This window comes from Phocoena sinus, chromosome 3 (genome assembly GCF_008692025.1).
Source record: "Phocoena sinus isolate mPhoSin1 chromosome 3, mPhoSin1.pri, whole genome shotgun sequence".
Lineage (NCBI taxonomy): Eukaryota > Metazoa > Chordata > Mammalia > Artiodactyla > Phocoenidae > Phocoena > Phocoena sinus.
Window position 1 is genome coordinate 15,448,583 of NC_045765.1, and position 21,027 is coordinate 15,469,609.

Genomic DNA, 21,027 nt, shown 5'->3' on the forward strand with positions numbered 1-21,027 from the left:
TATACAGGATGTTGCTGCCTGGGGAGTGCAAGGAGATACTCACGAGTAGGGGCCTTCTTTTTCTCTAGGACTGTCTCTGTAACTGTGTGAGGAGTTGCTGGATTCTTTTGTCACTTGGACAGTGCCCTATAAAGAACTCTCAACTGACCAACAAAGAGTTGCTTCATTTGTGGATGGCATTTAGAAGGTGAATGGACAACATCCTATTTGGAAGGCCACCACTCTGAATTCTTCAAATCAGATTGGTGGGCTGACTTGCATGCTGTTATCCTAACAGTGATGGAAGAATTGAACGATGGTATAAGCACCTATGTTTGGGTTTTTATTGATTCATGGATGCTGGCCAATAGACTGGCCATATGGTCAGGTAGGAGGGCAATGGAAACCTGGCCCATTAAAGGGATGCCCTTGTAGGGCACAGGCTTGCGGAAATTTGAGGCGTGCATTAAAGTAGAACATGTCAGTGCCCATCAGAAGAACTCTTTTCCAGGTTTAGTAGGTGATTGGAATCAGCAAGCAGATACTCCTGTGTGCTCCCTTGAGATGGCCACCTGGGTTCGTGACATGTACGGACATAGGGGTCACTGCAGCAAAGTAAAGATGGGTTGAATTTCCTCATAGTCTTCTTGTACTCTCATGCACAAAATGCCAGTAAGAGAAGTTCTCTCTGTCAGAGATTGCACATGGCTATATGGCAGATTCCCTGGTGGGAAGGCTCTGATCATGGTTGGCATGTGAGACAATGCTGGTAGCCATGGGGGGCTACAAATGGGTCCTGACACTGGGAATAGACACTGACTCTGGACAGGGCTATGCCTGCCTAATGGTAGATGAAAATGCTCAGAATACTGTGAAAGAACTGGAACAGAAGATACTACACCAATTTGGGTTGCTGACTATCATTTCTTTAGACCAAGGAACACATTTTACGGTCTGTAATGTCCAACAATGGGCAGAGAAATATTCTCCTCTGAGTACTAGTTTGATAGAGGATTGGAATGGGCATTTGAAGCATTGGTTGTCTAAAATGGAGGAAAATAAAGGCATGAAGGCTGGCTTTACACACCTTCATGAGTGTCTACTCATACTAAATGGGGGGGGGCCTAGAAGAGTGTCCCCACTGGATAGATTCCTCTATTTTTCTGGTGGATCTAGGGAAGTAGGGGTGACAAAGGATGCTGATATGACTTACCTTCTTGCCAAAGGAGGAGGACGTTGGTATAATAGCTATAGTTTTTTTTTTCTCTCTCTTTTTTTTCTTTTTCTTCCTCACATCACCTCAACAAAATGTTCGTTTTTCCTACCTGATGGCAGTGGTCATGTGACCAGGGCTGCAAATACAAGTTGATTGATTCCTAAGCAAGAAACTATAACTATATTTTTAAACCTTATGTCAGAATTCCTAAGGGCCTGATGGGGCAGAATGTGCCTTCATCCCATCTGACAAGACTGAATGCAGCTATATTGCTTGGTGGTAAAGATAGCCCACTAGTTCTGTACCTACATAACCTCACCCTCTCTAAATGGGAGTGGACTGAGGGAAGGCACTTGCTAGGCTAATATTGCTTTCTGCAACCTAGACCAGCACAATGGTTGAATCTAATGAACCTTCCAAAAATGGAAGAGTTTGAGTATAAATGAAGAGAAGGAGGAATAGTAGCTAAGGGTAAGTAGTGAATAAATGTGTTATGTAAAAAGGTAAATTCAGTATTACATTAGTACCTCAAAAGAGCTCAGAGTAAGAGATGACATTGTTTCTTAGCTCAATTATATCAGCTGTCTGAAAGAGTGAAGCCATATGTTTGCTGAAACCACTCCTGCTTTTGGAGCCTGATATGATCGAATGAAAGACTGCAAACCGGAGTGGCCTAACCATGGGAAACATCCTCATACAACAAAATGATGAACTGGAATGATTATTAATGATTGCATGGGGTTCTAGTAATGTGTCAGTATCTTTTGACTTGGGTATCATTTTGCTGAAAGGGGTCTGTGGCCAGAGCCCATGGGGTAGGCTATGAGATAATAGAAAATATATATAGATCTCTGCCCCAGTTCCTGGAACAGAGCTCCTGAAATCCTTGTAATTTCCTACGTGATAAGAACACTAGGAGCATCTTTTGTCCTAATATTTGGTTTTTGACCTGGGTTCCTGGCACAGGGCTCCTGAAACCCTTGTAATTTCCTGCGTGATAGGAGTGTCCTTTGTTCTAATGAGGTGACTCTGGTTGGGTGCCTGGATGGCTCCTGGATGAGGGCTGGTTACCAGAAAGACCAAGCCATGATTGGAAGCTTGGAATTTCCAGCCCCACCCACTCCCCATTCTCTTGAGAAGGGAGAGAGCTGAAAACGGGATTAATGATAAATCATGCCTATATGATGAAGCCTCCATAAAAATCCCCAAAGTATGGGATTCAGAGAGCTTCCGGATTGGTGAACACATGGAGGTGCTGCGAGAGTGGCATGCCTGAAGAGGGCATGGAAGCTCTGCACCCTTTCCCCATACCTTGGCCTGTGCATCTCTTCATCTGGCTGTTCATCTATATCCTTCATCGTATCCTTTAATAAACTGGTAAACATAAAGCATTTCCCTGAATTCTGTGAGCCGCTCTAGCAAATTCATTGAACCCAAGGAAGGGATCATGGGAACCCCTGATTTGTAGCCAAGTCAGACAGAAATTTTGGGTAACCTGGGGACCTACTACTTGTAATTGGCATCTGATGTGGGGAGCAGTTTTGTGGTACTGAGCCCTTAACCTGTGGGATCTGACACTGTCTCCAGGTAGATGGTGTCAGAATTGTTGGACACCCAGCTGGTGTTGCAGAGAGTTACTTGTATGGACCCCCCCACCCCGAATTTGGTCACTAGAAGTGTCAGAAGTGAAACGTTCTGTGCAAGTGGTAAAGAAGACCCACAGGAGAGAAACAAAGGAGGGAAGGACTGGGTTTTTCCTACCCAGGAGGAGGAAAACTGGGTTTTTCCAATTTAGTAGTGTTCTCATAAAGGTATTCTGGCCCATATATTGATGTTAACTTGCATTTCTGTGGGGAATGAGGACCTAGAACTTCCTAGTCCTTCATCTGTTGATATCACCTCCCCCATTATCTGCCTTTTGATTAGATAGTTTAATCTATTTACTTTAAAAATAATTACTGAAAAGGGGAGACTTATTTTGTCACATTGCTATTTGTTTTGTGTCTATCTATCTTATAGCTCTTTTGTCTATCATTTTCCTCCATTACTGCCTACCTTTTCTGTGTTTAGTTGATATTTTGCAGTGACATGTTTTGATTTCCTTTTAATCTCCTTTCATGCATATTCTTTAGATTTTTTTTTTGCAGTTACCATGGGATTATATAGAATATCCTAATGTAACTAATTTCACTTGATAGCAGCTTTGCTTCAGTTGCATACATAAACTCCTCTCTTACAAAGTTCTTCCCCCCTTATATTACTGATGTCAAAAATTACATCTTTAATTTATAATTGTTTTTTATGCATTCATCTTTTAAATTCTGTAGAAAATAAGAAGTGGAGTTACAAACTAAAGTGACAACAATGTTGTTTTTTTTTAAAATATGGGTTTATATATTTACCCTTACTGGTAACTTTATCTTTTCTCAAGTATGACTGAGTTACTGTCCAGCATCCTTTCCTTTCAACATTAAGGATTCTCTTTAGCATTTCTGGTATTGTGGGTCTAGTGGTAATGAATTCCTTCAACTTTTGTTTGTCTGGGAATATCTTAATTTCTCCCTCATTTTTGAAGGACAGTATTGCTGAATATAGAAATCGTGGTTCGCAATTTTTTTTCTCTTAGCACTTTAAATATATCATCTTACTACCTTTTGGCCTCTAAGGTTTCTGATGAGAAATTGACTGATGATCTTATTGCAGATCCTTTATACTATGAATTGCTCTTCTCTTCCTGATTTCAAGATTCTTGCTTTGGCTTTGGCCAATTTGATTATGATGTGTGTTGGTGTAGGTCTCTTTAGTTTATCCTACTTCAGGGTTTATAGATCTGTGTCTTCCCTCAAGTTTGGGAAACTTATGGCTATTGTTTTTTCAAGTAATGTCTGTGCCCTTTTCTTTCTCTTTTCCTTTTGAGATTCTCAAAATGTGTATATCGACTGACTTGGTGGTGACCCACAAGTCTCTTAGGCTCTGTTCACTTTTCTTCATATATATATTTTTTTCTGTTTGTAAGAGTTACTATTTTTAATAGTCCTGTGTTCAGTCCATTTTTTCTCCCTTCACAACCCTGGTGTTGAACTCCTCTAGTGAATTTTTCATTTCAGCTTTGTTTATATATTGTTTGCCTGATTTCCTTTAGTTCTTTGTCCATGTTTTCCATTTACTTGCAGCATATTTAAGATGATTATTTTAAAGTCTTTGTCTAGTAAGTCTGATATCTAGGTTTCCTCAGAGTTGGTTCTGTCAGCTTTAAATGAGCCACATTTTCTTGTTTCTTTATGTGCCCTGTGATTTTTTTTGCTAAAAATTGAATGTTTTTCTATTATTATGTGGTAACTCTGGAAATTAGACTCCTTGCCTTCCCCAGGGTTTGCTTTTTTAAATTTTTTGAAGGCCATTGTAGTTCATTTGTTTTGGGACTTTTCCAAACTATTTCTGCAAAGACTGTATATTGTCATGTGTGATCACTGAAGACTTTGTTCCTGTAGCTTGTGTTCAGCTAATCTTTTGACAGAGAATTCCATGAATCTCAGGAGCTGAAACAAACAAAAAAACACTGAAAAAAACCCCCAAAAGACCATCTACCTCTCCCTGTCTTTACATATTTGCTCTTTGCTGGGACACTCCTTCATCGCTTAGTTAGGATACTCTTAACCTTGGGATTAGCCCGAGGTAAAAATTTAAGGTCTCAGGAGGTTTCTGAGCGTGTGTCTTGGTCTTGCATGTGGCTTTCTTAAATTCCTCCATATTCGTGGAAGCTTTTGAATGTCCTGTATTCCAAATGGCCTTAAACGGTCTGTTATGTATCTTTACCCACAGTCTGTTGCTCCAGACGTCTGTGGATTTGTTTTCTGCCTCACAGCTTTTTCTGCCACACCAGTGTTTCAGGTATCCTTAAGACACGTTAGAGCAGAAATACACAATAATTTGCAATCAGGTTTGCTCTTTCTCCCTTTAGTTTGAGGGGAAAACTGGGAATTGGGCTTCTGGCTACTCAAGACTAAGATTGCTGCAGCACTGGAAAGGGGGTAGGTCAAGGGTGAGTAAGAACTCAACAAAACGTTCCTATTGTTTTGAAGTTGGCTTTTTAATTTTTTTTCAGTTGTATTGAGATATAATTGACATACAACACTGTATAAGTTTAAACTGTACCACATAATGACTTGTCATACATATATTGTAAATTGCTATAGTAAGTTAACGTCCATCTCATATAGTTATGAAGAATAAATTTTTTTTCCTTGTGATGACAACTTTTAGGATTTAATCTCTTAGCAACTTCCAAAGATACTATACAGCAGTGTTAACTATGGTCATCATGTACATATTTCCCCAGTTATAAACTGAGACTTCCTCATTTATTTTATACCTGGACACTTGACCTTTTCACCACCATCAACCCACCAGTTCCCTCTTCTTCAACCCACCACCTCTGGTGACCACAAATCTGATTCTTTTTATATGAGTTCATTTGTTTGTTTTTTTAGATTCTACATATAAGTGGGATCATACGATATTTGTCTTTTTCTGTCTAACCTATTTCACTTAGCATAATGCCCTCAAGTGCATCCATGCTGTCACAAATGATAGGATTTCCTTCTTTTTTATGGCTGAATAACAGTCCATTATATATATGTACCACATTTTCTTCAGTGGACACATCTTGGCTATTGTAAATAATGTTTCAGTGAATGTGGGGATGCAGGTATTTCTTCAAATAGTGACTTCATTTCCTTTGGATGTATACCCAGAAGTGGAATCGCTGGACTGTATGGTAGCTTTATTTTTACTTTTTTGAGGAACCTCCATACTGTTTTCTGTAGTGGCTGCTCCAGTTTGCATTCCCACCAGTAGTGCACAAGGGTTCCCTTTTTTCCACATGCTTGATGTGTCTTTTTGACGGCAACCGTTCTAACAGGAGTGAGGTGATATCTTAACAGTGGTTTTGATTTGCATTTCCTTGACAGTTAGTGATTTTTTAAAAATAAATTTATTTATTTATTTACTTTTGGCTGCGTTGGGTCTTCATTGCAGTGCACGGGCTTCTCATTGCAGTGGCTTCTCGTTGCAGAGCACGGGCTCTAGGTGCACAGGCTTCAGTAGTTGTGGCATGCAGGCTCAGTAGTTGTGGCTTGCGGGCTGTAGAGTGCAGGCTCAGTAGTTGTGGCGTGCAGGGCTTAGTTGCTCCACGGCATGTGGGATCTTCCCGGACCAGGGCTCGAACCTGTGTCCCCTGCATTGGCAGCCGGATTCTTAACCACTGTGCCACCAGGGAAGTCTGACGATTAGTGATGTTGAGCATCTTTTCATGTACCTGTTGGCCGTTCAGTATTTTCTTTGGAAAAATATCTAATTTCCTCCACGTAGCACCCCAGGACTGGGGCACCTAATCTGTGGCTTGAATTGCTCACTTCCCAGGGCAGGTGTCTGTCCTTATAATCTTCTATTTCCTCTGAGTCCCCTTCCAGGAACACCAGGTCCTGACCCCATCTTTTCTTCCCTTCATACCTGATCACGTGTATATCTTTCCTACATCCTTGTTTGTACAACAGTCCTTCTGCCAGTTTCCACTTAGTTTTCAGTGAAAATTGTTTATGTGTAGATATATTTTTGATTTGTTTGTGGCGGGCAGTGAGCTTCATGTCCTCTCACGTTGCCATCTTGATCCCTTTGATTACTATAGCCTTATAATATAGTTTGAAATGAGGAAGTGTAATGCCTCCTGCTTTGTTCTTTTTAGGATTGCTTTGACTATATGAGGTCTTTTGTGGTTCCATACAAATTTTAGGATTGTTTTTTCTACTTCTATAAAAAATGCCATTAAATCTTGATAGGGATTGCATTGGATCTGTAGATGGCGTTGGGTAGTATAGACATTGTAATATTAATTCTTCCAATCCATAATCGTGGGATATTTTTGTCTTCAGTTTCTTTCATCAATGATTTGTAGTTTCCAGTGTAGGGATTTTTTTTTTTTTACTTTGGTTACATTTATTCCTATATATTTTATTGTTTAATGCTACTGTAGTGGGGTAATATTCTTCAATTCCCTTTTTTAAAAAATATTTATTTTTTGGCTATACTAGGTCTTAGTTGTGGCATGCGGGGTCTTTAGTTGCAGCATGCAGAATCTTTAGTTTCGGCATACAGGATCCTTAGTTGCGGCATGAGAGCTCTTAGTTGCAGCATATGGAATCTAGTTCCTGACTAGGGACCCAACCTGGGCCTCCTGCATTGGGAGTGTGGAGTGTTAGCCTCTGGACCACCAGGGAAGTCCCATTCTCCAATTCTTAAGAGAATTCAGTTTTAAAGTATAGTAATGCTACTGATTTTTTTTTTTTTTTTTTTTTTTTTTTTTGCGGTACGCGGGCCTCTCACTGTTGCGGCCTCTCCCGTTGCGGAGCACAGGCTCTGGACGCACAGGCTCAGCGGCCATGGCTCACAAGCCCAGCCGCTCCGCGGCATGTGAGATCTTCCCAGACTGGGGCACAAACCCGTGTCCCCTGCATCGGCAGGCGGACTCTCAACCACTGCGCCACCAGGGAAGCCCATGATTTTTGTATGTTGATTTTATATCCTGCAACTTTACTGAATTCATTAATTAGATCTAACGGGTTTTTTGTGAAGTGTTTAGGGTTTTCTGTATGTAAAATCATGTCATCTGTAAATAGAGACAGTTTTTCTTCTTCCTTTCCAATTCTGATGCCTTTTATTTCATTTTCTTAATTTATTGCTCTGGTAGGACTTCTAGTACTGTGTTGAATAGGAGTGGTGAGAGTAGGTATCCTTGTCTTGTTCCTGATCTTAGAGGACAAGCTTTCAGTCTTTCACCACTGAATATGATGTTAGCTGTGTGCTTGTCATCTGTGACTTCTGTTATGTTGAGGTATGTTCCTTCTATACCTAAGTTGTTGAGAGTTTTATCTTGAAAGGATATGGTGTTTTGTCAAGTGCTTTACTGTATCTATTGAGATGTTCCTATGATTTTTATCTTTCATTCTATTGATGTTGTGTATCACGTTGATTTGCATATGTTTTATCAATACCACCCGTGCATCCCAGGGATGACTCCCACTTAATCATGGTGTATGATTTTTTTTTAACATCTTTATTGGAGTATAATTGCTTTACACTGGTGTGTTAGTATCTGCTGTACAACAAAGTGAATCAGCTATATGTATACATTTATCCCCATATCCCCTCCCTCTTGCATCTCCCTCCCACCCTCCCTATGCCATCCCACTAGGTGGTCACAAAGCACTGAGCTGATCTCCCTGTGCTGTGCTGCTGCTTCCCACTAGCTATCTATTTTACATTTGGTAGTGTATATATGTCAATGCTACTCTCTCACTTTGTCCCAGCTTACCCTTTCCCCTCCCCATATCCTCAAGTCCATGCTCTATGTCTGCATCTTTATTCCTGTCCTGCCCCTAAGTTCATGAGAAACATTTTTTTTTTTTTAGATTCCATATATATGTGTTAGCATACGGTATTTGTTTTTCTCTTTCTGACTTATTTCACTCTCTGTGAGAGACTCTGGGTCCATCCACCTCACTACAAATAATTCAATTTTGTTTCTTTTTTTATGGCTGAGTAATATTGAATTGTATGTATGTGCCACATCTTGTTTATCCATTCATCTGTTGGTGGACACTTAGGTTGCTTCCATGTCCTGCCTATTGTAAATAGTGCTGCAATGAACATTGTGGTACATGTCTCTTTTTGAATTAAGGTTTTCTCAGGGTATATGCTCTGTAGTGGGATTGCTGTGTCATATGGTAGTTCTGTTTTTAGTGTTTTAAGGAACCTCCATACTTTTCTCCATAGTGGCTGTATCAATTCACATTCTCAACAACAGTGCAAGAGAGTTCCCTTTTCTCCACACCATCTCCAGCAATTATTGTTTGTAGATTTTTTGATGATGGCCTTTCTGACCGGTGTGAGGTGATACCTCATTGTAGTTTTGATTTGCATTTCTCTAACGATTAGTGATGTTGAACACTCTTTCATGTGTTTGTTGGCAATCTGTATATCTTCTTTGGAGAAATATCTATTTAGGTCTTCTGCCCATTTTTGGATTGGGTTGTTTGTTTTTTTGATATTGAGCTGCATGAGTTGCTTGTATATTTTGGAGATTAATCCTTTGTCAGTTGCTTCGTTTACAGATATTTTCTCCCATTCTGAGGGTTGTCTTTTCCTCTTGTTTATGGTTTCCTTTGCTGTGCAAAAGCTTTTAAGTTTCATTAAGTCCCATTTGTTTATTTTTGTTTTTATTTCCATTTCTCTAGGCGGTGGGTCAAAAAGGATCTTGCTGTGATTTCTGTCATAGAGTGTTCTGCCTATGTTTTCCTTTAAGAGTTTTATAGTGTCTGGCCTTCCATTTAGGTCTTTTATCCATTTTCAGTATATTTTTGTATATGGTGTTAGGGAGTGTTCTAATTTCATTCTTTTACATGTAACTGTCCAGTTTTCCCAGCACCACTTACTGAAGAGGCTGTCTTCTCTCCATTGTATATTCTTGCCTCCTTTATCAAAGATAAGGTGACCATATGTGTGTGGGTTTATCTCTGGGCTTTCTATCCTGTTCCATTGATCTATATTTCTATTTTAGCACCAGTACCATACTGTCTTGATTACTGTAGCTTTGTAGTATAGTCTGAAGTCAGGGAGCCTGATTCCTCTAGCTCCGTTTTACTTTCTCAAGATTGCTTTGGCTATTCGGGGTATTTTGTGTTTCCATACAAATTGTGAAATTTTTTGTTCTGGTTCTGTGAAAAATGCCATTGGTAGTTTGATAGGGATTGCATTGAATCTGTAGATTGCTTTGGGTAGTATCGTCATTTTCACAATGTTGATTCTTCCAATCCAAGAACATGGTATATCTCCCCATCTGTTTGTATCGTCTCTAATTTCTTTCATCAATGTCTTATAGTTTTCTGCATACAGGTCTTTTGTTTATTCCTACATGTTTTTTGTTGTTGTTGCAATGGTAAATGGGAGTGTTTCCTTAATTGCTCTTTCAGATTTTTCATCATGAGTGTATAGGAATGCAAGAGATTTCTGTGCCTTAATTTTGTACTTTGTTACTTTACCAAATTCATTGATTAGCTCTAGTAGTTTTCTGGTATTGTCTTTAGGATTTTCTATGTATAGTATCGTGTCATCTGCACACAGTGACAGTTTTGCTGCTTCTTTTCTGATTTGGATTCCTTTTATTTCTTTTTCTTCTCTGATTGCTGTGGCTAAAACTTCCAATACTATGTTGAATAATAATGGTGAGAGTGGGCACTCTTGTGTTGTTCCTGATCTTAGATGAAATGGCTTCTGTTTTTCACCATTGAGAATGATGTTGGCTGTGGGTTTTCATATATGGCCTGTATTACGTTGAGGCAGGTTCCCTCTAGTCGACTTTCTGGAGAGTTTTTATCATAAATGGCTGTTGAGTTTTGTTGAAAGCTTTTTCTGCATCTATTGAGATCATCGTATGGTTTTTATCCTTCAGTTTGTTAATATGGCATATCACATTGATTTATTTGCATATATTGAAGAATCCTTGCATTCCTGTGATAAACCCCATTTGATCATTTAATGTACTGTTGAATTTGGTGTGATAGTATATTATTTAGAATTTTTGCATCTGTTTTCATCAAGGATATTTGTCTGTAGTTTTCCTTCCTTGTAATGTCCTTATTCTGGCTGTGGTATCATGGTAATACTGACCTTGTAAATGAGTTTAGGGGTGTTCCCTTCTCTTTGATATTTTGGAAGAGTTTGGGAAGAATTGGCATTAATTCTTTAAATGTTTGGTAAAATTCACCTTGAATCCATCTGGTCCTGGGCTTTTCTTTGCTGGGAAGTTTTGGGTACTGATTCAGTCTCCTTACTAGTAACTGGTTCGTTCACTTTTTCTCTTTTTTCTTGATTCAGTCTTGGTATATTTTTTGTTTCTAAGAATTATCCATTTCTTCTACATTGTCCAGTGTGTTGGCAGATAAATGTTCCTACTACCCTCTGATCCTTTGTATTTTTTTTTAACTTTTTATTTTGTACTGGAGTATAGCTGATTAACAATGTGATCATTTCAGGTGCACAGATCCTTTGTATTTCTGTGGTATCAGTTGTAATGTCTCCTCTTTGATTTATAATTTTGTTGGTTTTTTTTTTTCTTGGATAGTTTAGCTAAAGGTTTGTCAATTTTGTTTGTCTTTTCAAAGAACAAACTCTTAGTTTTGTTAATCTTTTCTCATTTTTTTCTTCTCTCCTTTAGTTATTTCTGCTCTAATCTTTATTGTTTCCTTCCTTCTGCTAACTTTAAGCTTAGTTTGTTCTTTTTTCTAGTTCCTTGAGGTGTAAAGTTGGGTTATTTATTAGAGATAGTTGTCTTTTCGTTCTGTATGTGTTTATGGCTATAAAGTTCCCTCTTAGAACTGCTTTTGCTAACATCCCCTGTTTTCGTATATTGTGTTTCCAATTTTGTTTGTTTTAAGATACTTTTTAGTTTCCTTTTAATTCTTATTTGCTACATTGGTTGTTCAGGAGAATTATTTTTATGCATTCTTGAGTTTTCAGTTTTCCTCCTGTTACTGATTTCTAGCTTCATACCACTGTGTTCAGGAAAGATACTTAGTACGATTTTGGTCTTGTTGAATTTGCTAAGACTTTTTTTGTGGCCTAACATTTAACATCCCAGTAAATGTTCTATGTGTGCTTAAGAAGAATGTATATTTTTCTATTGTTGAATAGAATGTTCTGTATATGTCTTTTATGTGCGTTTGGTCTATAGTGGCATTCAAGTCTGATGTTTCCTTATTGATTCTTTGTCTGAATGATCTACCATTGTTGAGAGTGGGATATTAAAGTCCCCCACTCTTATCTTATTGCCATTTATTTCTCCTTTTTGTTCTCTTAGTATTTGGTTTATATATTTAGGTGCTCAAATATTTAGTGCTTAAATATTTACAATTGTTATATCTTTTGATGGATTGTTGTTTTCCATTATGTAATTATCTTATTTTCTTGTTTCCATTTTAGTAAAGTTAATTTCGACAGACATAAGTATAGCTACCCCTGCTTTCTTTTTTTTTTTTTTTGGTTACTATTTGCTTGAAATATCTTTTTCCATCCTTTTACACTCAGCCTATATGTATATTTAAAGGTCAAGTGAGTATCTTGTCAGTAGCATATCATTGGATCTTACTTTTTTATCCATTAAGCCATTCCGTGGCTTTTGGTTAGATAATTTAATGAATTTACATTTAAAGTAATTATTGATGGGTAAGGACTAACTGTTTTCATTTTGTTCATCGTTTTCTGTTTTATAAATCCTTTGTTTCTTCTATTCCTGTTGTGTTCTTTTATGATTTGATGAATTATTATATCATTATGCCTTGACTTCTTTATCATATTCTTTTGTGTAACTACAATAAGTTTTTCTTTTGTGTTTGTCATGAGGTTTACATAAAATAATCTTGAAATGATAGCACCCTATTTTAAACTGGTAACACCTTAACTTCTGTAACATTTCTAAACTTTACTCTTTTACTTCTCCTCCCCCTCACATTTTAGATTATTGATGCTACAGTTTACATATTTCTTATAGTATGTATCTAATAACAGATTATTGTAGTTATAGTTGTTTTAGAATGTTATTTTTTCCTTTGTTTTTAAATTGGGGTATAGTTGTTTTACAATGTTGTGTTAGTTTCTACTGTACAGTAAAACGAAGTAGAGTTCCCTGTGCTATACAGCAGGTTCTTATTAGTTATCTACTTTATACATATTAGTGTATATATGTCGATCCCAATCTCCCAGTTCATCCCATGCCTCCACTCCCCTCCCCCTGCTTTCTCCCCTTGGTGTCCTTACATTTGTTCTCTACATCTGTGTCTCTATTTCTGCCTTGCAAACCGGTTCATCGGTACCATTTTTCTAGAATCTACATATATGCATTAACTTTTAAATCTAGAGTTGTTAGTGAATTATACACCCCTATTACCTGACTGACTTTATAGTTACCATTACCAATGAGTTTTACACTCTCTTCATATGATTTTATGATATAATTAGTGCCCTTTTACTTCTACTTGAAGAATTCCTTTTAGCATTTATTTTTTTTTTTTTTTTTTTTTTTTTTTTTTTGCGGTACGCGAGCCTCTCACTGCTGTGGCCTCTCCCGCTGCGGAGCACAGGCTCCGGACGCGCAGGCTCAGTGGCCATGGCTCACAGGCCCAGCCGCTCCGCAGCATGTGGGATCTTCCCAGACCGGGGCACGAACCCGTGTCCCCTGCATCGGCAGGCGGACTCCCAACCACTGTGCCACCAGGGAAGCCCAGCATTTATTTTAAAGCAGGTCTTGTGGTATGAACACCCTCTGCTTTTGTTTGCTTGTGAAAGTCTTTATGTCTTCTTCAGTTTTGAAGGACAGCTTGCTGGGAATAACATTCTTAGTTGATAGTTTTTTCTTTCTACATTTTCAATATATCATCCCATTCTCTCCTGGTCTGAAAAGTTTCTGTTGAAAAATCTGCTACTAGTCTTATAGGGATTCCCCTGTATGTAATTTCTCTTTTTCTTGCTGCTTTCCAAATTCTTTCTTTGTCTTAGACTTTTGACAATTTAATTGTAATGTGTCTTGGTGTAGCCCTATTTGAGTTCAACCTATTTGGGGTCCTTTGGGCCTTCTGCCTACTACAGATTTGTTGGAAGTTTGATGTAGTTAAAATTATCCACCTTCCTTTAAGTTTCTGTGTTTTCTATAAGAAAGGTTTCCCTCTGTGGTCATTAATATACTTTAAAAGTTTTGCCTTTTTGCAATTAATACTTAATACATCGAGGACTTCGCTATCTAATATAGTAGCCACCACATGTGACTATTTAAATTTGAATTACTTAAAATTACATAAAATTAAAAATTCAATTTCTCAGTCACACTAGCCATATATCCAGTGGTTAATACCCATATGTGGCTCATGGCTACCGTATTGGACAGCACTGATATAAAACATTTCTATCATTGTGGCAAGTTCTATTGGCAGTGCTGATGTAGGACAGTAGTCTTCAACCAGGGGAGATTTTACCTCCTACTCTCCCCACCAGAGGACATTTGTCTAGAAACCTTTTCGTTTTTCACAGCTAGTGGGGTAGTTGTTCTATTGGTATCTAGTAGATGGAGGCCTGGGATGCTGTTAAACATCACATAATACATAGGACAACCCCCCACGAGAAACAAAATGCCAATAGTTCTGACTGTGGGAAACCCTGCTCTAGAATGTATTTTGTTGTGAGGTGTGAGATGGGGGAGCTTGTTCTTTTTCCCTCTGACTAGCCAGTCAACTACACCTCATTTCCTGTGTGTACTTGATCCATTTCCCTCTGGTTGATAGTGAATCTTGAGATTTTTTTCCCTTAAATGGTAGAGAAGGTCCTATTCCTTTGCTAATTAAGATATGATTTCTTAAAACTGACTTCTGTTGTTTTACAGATTCTTAGACTCTGCAAGTAAAGACAAGCTCATGTTCACAATATACCATGGCTTCATCATCAAGGTAGGAGTAATGTTTGTTGAAAGGCTTTATGCAAGTACAGTTGACTCTTGAACACATGGGGATTAGGGGTGCTGACTCTTCGCATTTGAAAATCTGTGTATAACTTTATAATCGGGCCCTCTGCACTGGTGGTTCCAACCCACTGAGGATCATGTAGTACTCCAGGACATATTTACCGAAAAAAATCTATGTATAAGTGGACTCACATAGTTCAAACCCATGTTATTCAAGGCTAACTATATTTACTTCTCTGCTTTTGAAAGACCAAGTCTATAACATTTTCAGTTCTCAGTCCTGCTGCCCACCCTAAGCACTTGGTGTCTATGAAGCACCAAGGAGGGAGAGGAGAGAGGAAGATTGGAGAAAAGACAAGGCAGACAAAGGAGTGTGTATGGTACAGTATGGTGCAGCTGTGTAGCTCTAGTTCTGCACTTGATCTAAAAACATGATTTACTTTCCTCATCTTTCAAGATACAAGATGGTTGTCTGTGGGGCTGCCTCAGTTCCTGCAGGCTTTCTCGCTCCAAGGGTTTGAACAGGTATGCACAGAGGTGTTTGAGGACCTGTTTGAGTGATGAGACTAGCAGAGATTGTGGCTGGGCAGGCCTGGATCTGCTGCTGTAGACCAGGGGAGGCATGAAGATGGCTGTTACCCTTTGAGAACGTGTCTTAGTTCAAGGTCCATGGAAAGGAAGAGCTTCAGGTTTCCTCTCCCTTTCTGGCTGGCCGTGGAGAGCTTGAGGCATACCTCATCTCCCCAGAGGTCAGACTTCTTGTGCTCTAGCCTCCAGCAGGGGTGGCTGGTGGAGTCAGTGTCCTGGAAGTGAGGTTGGAGTGAATCTCTAATGCAGCTTAAACTCCAAAGCCTAAGAGCAGGCAGAGAAATAGCCTTTGTGGTAAAGCCTGCATCCTCCCTCTGGTACACGGCTTTTCTCATGCAGAGGCCAAGGCATAGGGCAGCAGCAGTGCCCACCTTCCCAAGTCCAGTCTATTCTTATAGCCAGAGTAATGTATTTGACCCCTCACTGTCCTGCTCCATCCCCTCAGGGGCTTCCTGTGATAACTGAATACAACTGGAAGTCCTGATCAGGACCTCTGGAACCCTGTGGGGCCTTGGCCCTGGACCCAGCCACCTCTGCTCTACTCTCCTCCCCTCACTACATCTGCAGTGTCACTAACCTCCTTGCTGTTCATAGATATCAAGTCCCTTCAACCACAGGGCCTTGCACCTCTACCTACAGTTCTTTCTCTCCCTCTGGGACACCCAGTCTCCAGCTGTCTGCAAGGCTCACTCCACCTCTCCAGGCCATCTGCCCTGTGAGCCTTCCCTCATCATATGTCTAAAGTAGCACCCCCGGCCCTATGCCTTTGCTGCACTCTCTGTCCCTTATTCAGGATGGCCCTCATCACTACCTGATGCCGTCCTGCGTAGCTGCATGTTTGTTGATGTGTCATCTGTCTCCTCCATTTGGAAACAAGTGCTATGCAGGTCAGGGAGTGGAGTGTGCTCACTGCCAGCCCCTGGGCAGCACCTGCTCGTGGTTGGTGCCCGCTAAATACAAATACCTCTTGTATTTGGTTCCTACATGTACAGGGAGAGTTAGAATAGCAGGGGTTTCCATGTTTCCAAATCTATTTAGCAGTTAGTATGCAGTAGGATATCAGATATTGAGGGAGCTTTCTGAAAATCTGTCTGAATCTGTTTAGGTCCTGAATTTGGGTAGTGAGAGTTCAAGTATGGAGAGTTTGAGAATTGGGGAAGTGAGGAAACTTATATATGCCAAGTGAATAAGAAAAAGGGAAGAGACAGATAAGGCAGAAGCATGAAAGCAGAGCTGCTAGGGCCACTGAGTCAGGAGACATCGGTGGATGTCACTTCTGCAGCCGAGCCTTCCCATTGACAGTTACTGTTAACCAGGTGATAACAGTGGCACCTGGATTCATCACTAGAGGGGATCCTCTATTCAGACACTTTATTTAAGAAGGAAAGGAAGTATAGAATACCTCTTTAGAATGTCTCCCTTCATTAAAATACTTCTGCACTTAGTTGAATAATTTGTGTTTGTCTGGAAAATTCACTTATCTGGCACTATGCCTTATGGTGTTAGGTCCATGATGCTGTTGCAGTGGGAGTGCCCTCCTCTTGGGCAGTGCTTTAGTGGAGTTTTCTGCTGAAGCACTGGCTTTCCTGCATGGCCTCTCTTCATTCTGTTTCCTGTCATCGCAGCAGCCTCACTACCGGGAGAAGAACCGGCTCAAAGCTGAAGTCCATGAAGTTGCTTGAGGTTCTGAATGCTCTGGAGGAGGAGGAGTCTGGCCAGAGTAGGGAGGAGATCTTCATTGCACCGCCCAACAATGCTTCAGGGGACTTCACTGATGAGGACTCGGGTGATGAAGATGGCCGGCGAGGAACCCACCTGCCTGGCAATGTGCTGCATGCCTTTGTTGTGCCTGAGGACTCTGGCACCGGGGAGGAGGATGATGACCTGCAGCTGCAGCCAGCCATGAAGAAGCAAAAGGCAGCAGTGGAACCTCAACATGTTTGGACCAAAAGAGATATCTGCCCAGACTTCACCAGTTGGACAGCATCGGATCCTCATATGGAGGATCTCAAAAGCCAGGAACTGAGTCCTGTAGGCCTCTTTGAATTGTTTTTTGATGAAGGAACAATTAATTTTATTGTTAATGAAACCAATCGTTACGCTTGGCAGAAGAATGTCAACCTGGGTCTCACAGCTCAGGAATTGAAGTGCGTTTTGGGCATTTTGATTTTAAGTGGGTATATCTCCTATCCAAGGAGAAGGATGTTTTGGGAAACATCCCCTGATTCACATCATCATCTCGTGGCTGATGCAATTAGAAGGGACAGATTTGAACTGATTTTCTCATACCTGCATTTTGCAGATAACAATGAGCTTGATGAAAGTGATAGGTTTGCCAAGGTGAGGCCTCTCATTGTCCGCATGAACTACAATTTCCAGAAGCATGCACCCTTGGAAGAGTTCTACAGCTTTGGCGAGTCTATGTGTGAGTACTTTGGACACCGGGGGTCCAAGCGTCTGCCTGCGGGGAAACCTGTGCGGCTGGGCTACAAGATCTGGTGTGGGACGACCAGCAGGGGCTATTTGGTGTGGTTCGAGCCCTCACAGGGCACACTGTTCACTAAGCCAGACAGGGGCCTGGACCTAGGAGGCAGTATGGTGGTGAAATTTGTGGATGCACTTCAGACACGTGGGTGTCTGCCATACCACATATTTTTTGACAAGGTTTTTACAAGTGTCAAATTGATGTCCATTTTAAGGAAGAAGGGAGTGAAGGCCACGGGAACTGTCCGTGAGTACAGAACTGAACGATGTCCCCTTAAAGATCCCAAAGAACTGAAGAGAATGAAGAGGGGTTCGTTCGATTACAAAGTTGATGAGAGTGAGGAGATCATCGTGTGCCGCTGGCACGATAGCAGTGTGGTCAACATCTGCTCCAACGCTGTGGGCATAGAGCCAGCGGGGCTGACCAGCCATCACTCAGGAGCAGCCAAGACGCAGGCCCAGGTTCATCAGCCATCCCTGCTGAGGCTGTACCAGGAGAAGGTCGGGGGCGTCGGCCGCATGGACCAGAACATCGCCAAGTACAAGGTGAAGATCCGGGGTATGAAGTGGTACTCGAGTTTCATTGGCTATGTTATTGACGCTGCTCTTAACAATGCATGGCAGCTGCACAGGATATGCTGCCAGGATGCCCAGGTGGACCTTCTGGCCTTCCGGAGATATGTGGCCTGCGTGTACCTAGAGAGCAACGCGGATACATCATCCCAAGGGAGGCGAAGCAGGCGGCTGGAAACCGAGAGCCGCTTTGACATGATTGGGCACTGGATCATCCACCAGGACAAGAGGACCCGGTGTGCCCTGTGCCACTCACAGACCAACACCCGCTGTGAGAAGTGCCAGAAGGGCGTCCATGCCAAGTGCTTCAGGGCGTACCACATCCGGTAATGCATCCTGGGCAGAGGGAGCCCCCTGGATGTTTGGTTTGTTATGAGATGTTTACAGCTAATTACATATAGCATTTGGGGCCTTTGTGTGTTATGTTGACAAAAAGAGACCTGAATCCCTGATTTGGTTTTGTATTTTTCCTCGTCTTCCTTACAGTTATCTTTTTATCATCTTCTATTATGCCTACATGTAATATAAATTAATATTTATATTAGTAATCATAAATGTTTATAAATATATATTTTATACTGTTATTTATTTCAACTTATGGGCCCTTTTTTATTCAGATAAAAATCTTGCTTTGGGGTACAGCTGTCCTGATAAGGAGACTTGAACGTAACCAAAAACTTAAGAGAAACTTTCGTGAACAGTAAAAAGATTTTATAGTGTATGCTCTCAGTTATAATCTAAGATATAGGCAATATTGTATCAATATGATGAAGGATATCTTGATCATATTTATTTCACTTCAATCTAATGCTAGCAAACTGTCCAGGGACAGATAATCTGCCATGTATTTATCCAGCTGACTAGATTTGTAGAGTTTGTATTTTCTTGATAAAAAATATTTTTCTAATACACATATCCATGTGGAATCCATTTTTATAAATAGTGTGAAGTAGGGAGTTTCTTCCCCCAAATGGATGGTTAGCATCATATTAATATTAAAAGTTATATATATATTTCCCCAGTGATTTAAATTCTACCTTTAAAAATTCCTGAACTTTGGGGGAAAATACTGAAACAAAGAAAAAAGTTTATGTTAGAAAGCCTAGTGGAATATAATCCAGGAGAATAAAAGAAATACATATAAAAATTTGGACTTAATCAAAAATCTAAGAGAGCATGTTGAGTATCTTTATTTGGTAAAGAACTTTCTACAACAGCACAAATAGAAAAGAAACACATCAATATATTTGACCATGTAAAACTGTAAAATTGACATTCATTAGTAAAGGTAAAATGCAAAGAAACTGAGAAAATATGTTACAAATAATTCCATTTGTAATAATATCCTCAGTGCAAAAAGATCTTGTAAACACATAGGTGACAAGGGTAAAATGTGCAATGTTATATAAAATAACAAATGATGGAAGATGAAAAACAAATGAACAGTGAAGATACATAAGAGGCAATAAACTGCAAAGGTAAGTAATTACTAGATATCCTTTTTTAAACAAATGAATTTATTTGTACATAATTACTGTTGGTATGGGTGTAGAAAGGTGACAGACTCATGTAGTACCTGAGGGAGTGTAAATCTGTACACTCTTTCTGAAGGCAATTTATCAGGTCCATCCAAAATCTTAAAAATTGTTCATACCCATAGAAAAGGAAATGTTTGGTCCATTGTGATGTGAATACATAAATAAAGGGGGCAGATCCTCCCTTCAGTGGAATCCCAATTATAAATGTAGAAGGAAGGATGGAAATAAAATACTGCTATTTGGCAAACACCACAGCAGTAATTTTGCAGGCAAGAACTGTCAGTAGTTGCTAAACTTAGGAGGGCAAAGCATTTCCTCACAAGATATCCAGGGGGAATAAACAGAAACTGCTTAGTGGAGAAATCAGGCACACCACCACAACCAGGCAGCCAAAGTTAATACCACCAGTATTGAGATAGAGACATCACGTGTCCTACCCCACTCTCCCCAGGTATGGTAGGTACACTGTGATATTCCTGCCCAGAATGTACAGCCTGCATTCTACATCATGAGAAAACATGAGACAAACGCAAACTGAGGGACATTCCACAAAACAGTTGAATACCTTTTGAAAGTGTTGAGGCTGTAAAAGACAAAGAAAATGAGGATCTGTCCACAATTAGATGAGACCAAGGAAGTATAACAAATGTGATGTGTGATACTCGCCAGGTTCCACAAAAAAGCTTTCAAAAAGAACATTAGTGGGACAATTGGTGAAACTTGAATAAGATCCGTAGTTCTGCTGTTTTATAAATATTAATTTCCTGGCTTTGACAACTGTACTGTGGTTATGCAGGATGTCAGCATCTGGGGAAGACTGGTAGAAGGGAACTATCTGTACCCTGGAACTGTTTTGTAGGTATGAAATACTTTCAGAGTGAACATTAAAAAATGTTTATACCTTTGGTGCATTATTTCCACCTTTAGAAATCTAGCCTGGATACTTTAAAACATTTGTCTTAAGGAGAAGTTTGTTCATCAAATTCTACTCCTCAGTTTTCATCTCTTGCATCATGATGATCCTGAAATATTAACCAGGTGTTTTTTACCTTTACTGATGGTCCAAATCAATTAATTGAATGGTTGTG

The 21,027-nt window shown here is 39.9% G+C and overlaps 1 protein-coding gene across 4 annotated transcripts in view; it reads left to right on the forward strand.

Annotated features, from left to right (window-relative positions):
- The window catches only part of PGBD2 (piggyBac transposable element derived 2), a 29,726-nt gene extending 10,873 nt beyond the window's left edge, over nt 1-18,853 (forward strand). For 2 of the 4 annotated variants that reach the window (XM_032629264.1, XM_032629265.1), the window contains exons 2-3: nt 14,679-14,742; nt 16,970-18,853. In XM_032629264.1, coding sequence (XP_032485155.1) covers nt 14,726-14,742; nt 16,970-18,731 — 1,779 coding nt within the window. In that variant the 5' untranslated portion in view covers nt 14,679-14,725 and the 3' untranslated portion in view covers nt 18,732-18,853. Of the gene's footprint in view, nt 1-14,678; nt 14,743-16,850 lie in introns of those variants that run through there. The other 2 variants (XM_032629266.1, XM_032629263.1) reach the window with 2 other exon arrangements.
- The last annotated feature ends 2,174 nt before the right edge of the window (nt 18,854-21,027 follow it).